Consider the following 3013-nt stretch of genomic DNA (forward strand, 5'->3'; position numbering starts at 1 on the left):
CAGAGACAGAGACAGAGAGAAAGAGAGAGGGGGGGGACTCTTCTCAGTTTAGCTGCCTTCATACTGAATTTCCCATGGATGGAGCTGGAGAGATGATGCAGGGGTTAAGAATGCTTACTGCTCTTCCAGAGGACCTGAATTCAGTTCCCAGCACCTATGAAGAGCGGCTCACAAATATCTGTATTTCCAGTTCTTCCGGTTTCTGCTAGGATATACACACACATGACTTTCACTCACACAGACACATACACATAGATAAAAGTAATGCAGAAACCTTTTTAAAAAGTAAACAATATCAAAATCAGGTGGAGACATTTGGTGGTGTCATAGTCTCTTGTATTTTCTTACTGTGTGATCAGTCTCTAGTAAAAAGGGGCTTGTGTGAGCCAGTGTGTGTGTGAGCCAGTGTGTGTGTGTGTTTCTGTGTATAGTGTGTCTGTGTGTACAGTCCTTACAAAGCCTGCTGTGGGTGGAGGAGCAGAAGCCCTCCTAGTTCACTGGAGGAGCACCCAGGCAGGTAGGTCCGTACAGCTCAGGAGCAAGGCTCAGGCACTACACCTTCTGCTCTGCCCTGGCCATCTTGTCAGCAGGACTTTGTTCCAGCCTGGTGTATAAGGAGTGCTCAGACATTTCCTCAACAGAGATGCTTAACTTTCTCAGAAGTGTTTGGAGTGAATATTTCTTACCCTGAACACCTGCATTGCTCCTTCACATTCCTTTTTCTTTTTAATTATTTCCTCATCCTTTTGCCCCAAGATCTGGACCTGTGTCTCAATCTGCACCTGTGGGGAGAGGATGCTTCCATCAGGGTCTGCTTCTAGGAAGGCAGGGAAGATATCCCAGGGTACTGATGTTATTATTAGCAGCCCCCCCCCTTTCTTTCTCAGGGATCAACCCAATTTTCTCCTTGTATTTTGTGATCCTAGGGTCAAAGTCAAGTCCTCAGACTTGGTGGCAAGTGCCTTTAGTCTCTGAATTATCTCCCCTGCCCCCAAAGTACTATTCTGATTATTCCTCTTGCCTTGAGTACAGATTGGAATTTCCCAGAACCTGGGTCTTTGAGCTCACTGGGCCCAGCTGCAAACTGCCAATTAAAGTGTTAAGAGTGCAGCAGTCGGTGCCAACAAGATGGAAAAGGCAGCAGTTCCCAGGTCCCCAGGGAGTTCTACTCTGCTGAGCTGGGGACAGAGAAGGAGACAGGTGCCTACCTTGTAGTTCTGGGCAGCCTCATCTATCAAGGTAACTTCATGGGTTTTGTGGTCCTTGGAGTCACGACACACCAAGCAGAGGAACTCTCCATCTTTCTCACAGAAATAATGGAACTTTTCCTTGTGCTCCGGACATCTTGGCACTTCTTCTGATTGGTCCTCAGCAAGATCCATAGCCTGGATTTTCTCTGCAAGACTAGCCAACTGCTTATTGGGCCTGAATGCATTCTTATCCACAGGGAGTTTGCAGAGTGGACATTGGGGGTTTTCTGTAGCTGTAGTTTTCTGATTGATGCATTGCAGGCAGAAGTTGTGCCCACAGTCAGTGATGACAGGATCCCGTAGAATTTCCTCACAGATGGGGCAGGTCACATCCTCCAGTAGTTTGCTGACCCACTTTAGGCTTGCCATGACGGAGCAGCAAGGCTAACTTGATATGTGAAAGCCCAGAAGTCCGAGGCAGGTGCCAGTACCGGCAAGAGGAAATGAAGCAGGAAGCAGAGGCTCAAGAGCCTCTCAATTGGAAGACTAGAGAAGGACAAATGAAGAGGGGGTAGAGTAAATAACAACAGAGAAGAGGAAAACTTATGGGGAATATTGTAAAGAGAAGAAAACAGATGGTCAGTCCTTCCTCACCGTCTCTCAAGAACAAACAGACACTGTGAGTGTGAGTTCCTGCTTCCTAAAACGTAGAGCAAGGATTCCTGGACCTTGAACTAATTATCATTACAAAGCAGTTGTCTGATAAAAGAAGACCCAAGTGTCAAAGTTCACTCTACTACAGGTAGGGAGTGGAGAGGCTAAGTGTCATTTCAGGGAGGTGTGCTAACCCCCTAGATCTCTTACTTCCCCCACCTGTCCTCTGTTGGTTTTTTTTTTTCTCCCTGTCTCTGAGCCATCCTCTGTTCTGTTTGATCTACCAGTTTCTTCCTCTGTCTCTGTCCTTTTTAGAATCCCAGCTTGCCTGAATTCCTTTATCTCCACTAGGACATTATCAGCTGGTGTAATCCATGTACCCTTCAGTAGCTCAATACTTCACTTCTTAACCATTTCTCTTACTTTTTTGTCCCCAGGAGAAAACTGCTTCTTCCTTCTTCTCTGTAAACCCCGGTCTCTTCCCTCCATCTTTGGAGGTCCCATCCTAAGCCTTGACCCCTACCCAGAGGAAGGTCAAGACAGCCCACCAGGGACTGGAGAGATGGCTCAGAGGTTAAGAGCACTGGCTGCTCTTCCAGAGGACCTGAGTTCAATTCCCAGCAACCACATGGTGGCTCAAAACCATCTGTAATGAGATCTGGCGCCCTCCTCTGGCGCGCAGGCATACATGGAGGCAGAATGTTGTATACATAATAAATAAATAAATATTTTTTTTAAAAAGCCCACCAAAATCTTGAGCAGTCTATTTAAACTGCTTCCACGGAACGTTCCCTTGTGGTCTTTTTCCTCTTCCCCAGGTGGCCACGATCACAGATTCCTGGTTCCCCCTCTGGGCCTCCCAAGAGCACAAGAACTACCACACCTGGATATTTTTTAATTTGGCTAATTGTCATTTGGCTTGATTTGGATTTTTGTGTTGGCAGAGAGCTTGCGTTAGGAAAATTTCTAACTTCTTGGAGGTCCCACCGGGTAGGGTGGCCTTTCCATGTGGCCATAGGCCACACATTAACAGCTCCCTAGTCCACAATCTGAGCTCTCCACGCCACGCTAAAACCAGCTCCTGGGCTACAGTGGCTGCATATTGGTGAGTCCCTATTTTTTTGTCTATGTTATAGGGTTTTGGGGAACCTATTCGTACTTACTTTTGT

General features: G+C 46.8%; 1 protein-coding gene across 1 annotated transcript in view; it reads right to left on the reverse strand.

The window, feature by feature from the left end:
• Nucleotides 1-1619, reverse strand: part of LOC101996864 (E3 ubiquitin-protein ligase TRIM31-like) — a 13980-nt gene extending 12361 nt beyond the window's left edge. The window contains exons 1-2 of the mRNA XM_005370850.1: nucleotides 1209-1619; nucleotides 687-782 (exon numbers count right to left, since the gene is read on the reverse strand). Of these exons, the coding sequence (XP_005370907.1) occupies nucleotides 687-782; nucleotides 1209-1619 (507 nt within the window). The remainder of the gene's footprint in view (nucleotides 1-686; nucleotides 783-1208) is intronic.
• Between the last annotated feature and the right edge of the window lie 1394 nt (nucleotides 1620-3013).

Source organism: Microtus ochrogaster, unplaced genomic scaffold, assembly GCF_000317375.1.
Source record: "Microtus ochrogaster isolate Prairie Vole_2 unplaced genomic scaffold, MicOch1.0 UNK87, whole genome shotgun sequence".
Lineage (NCBI taxonomy): Eukaryota > Metazoa > Chordata > Mammalia > Rodentia > Cricetidae > Microtus > Microtus ochrogaster.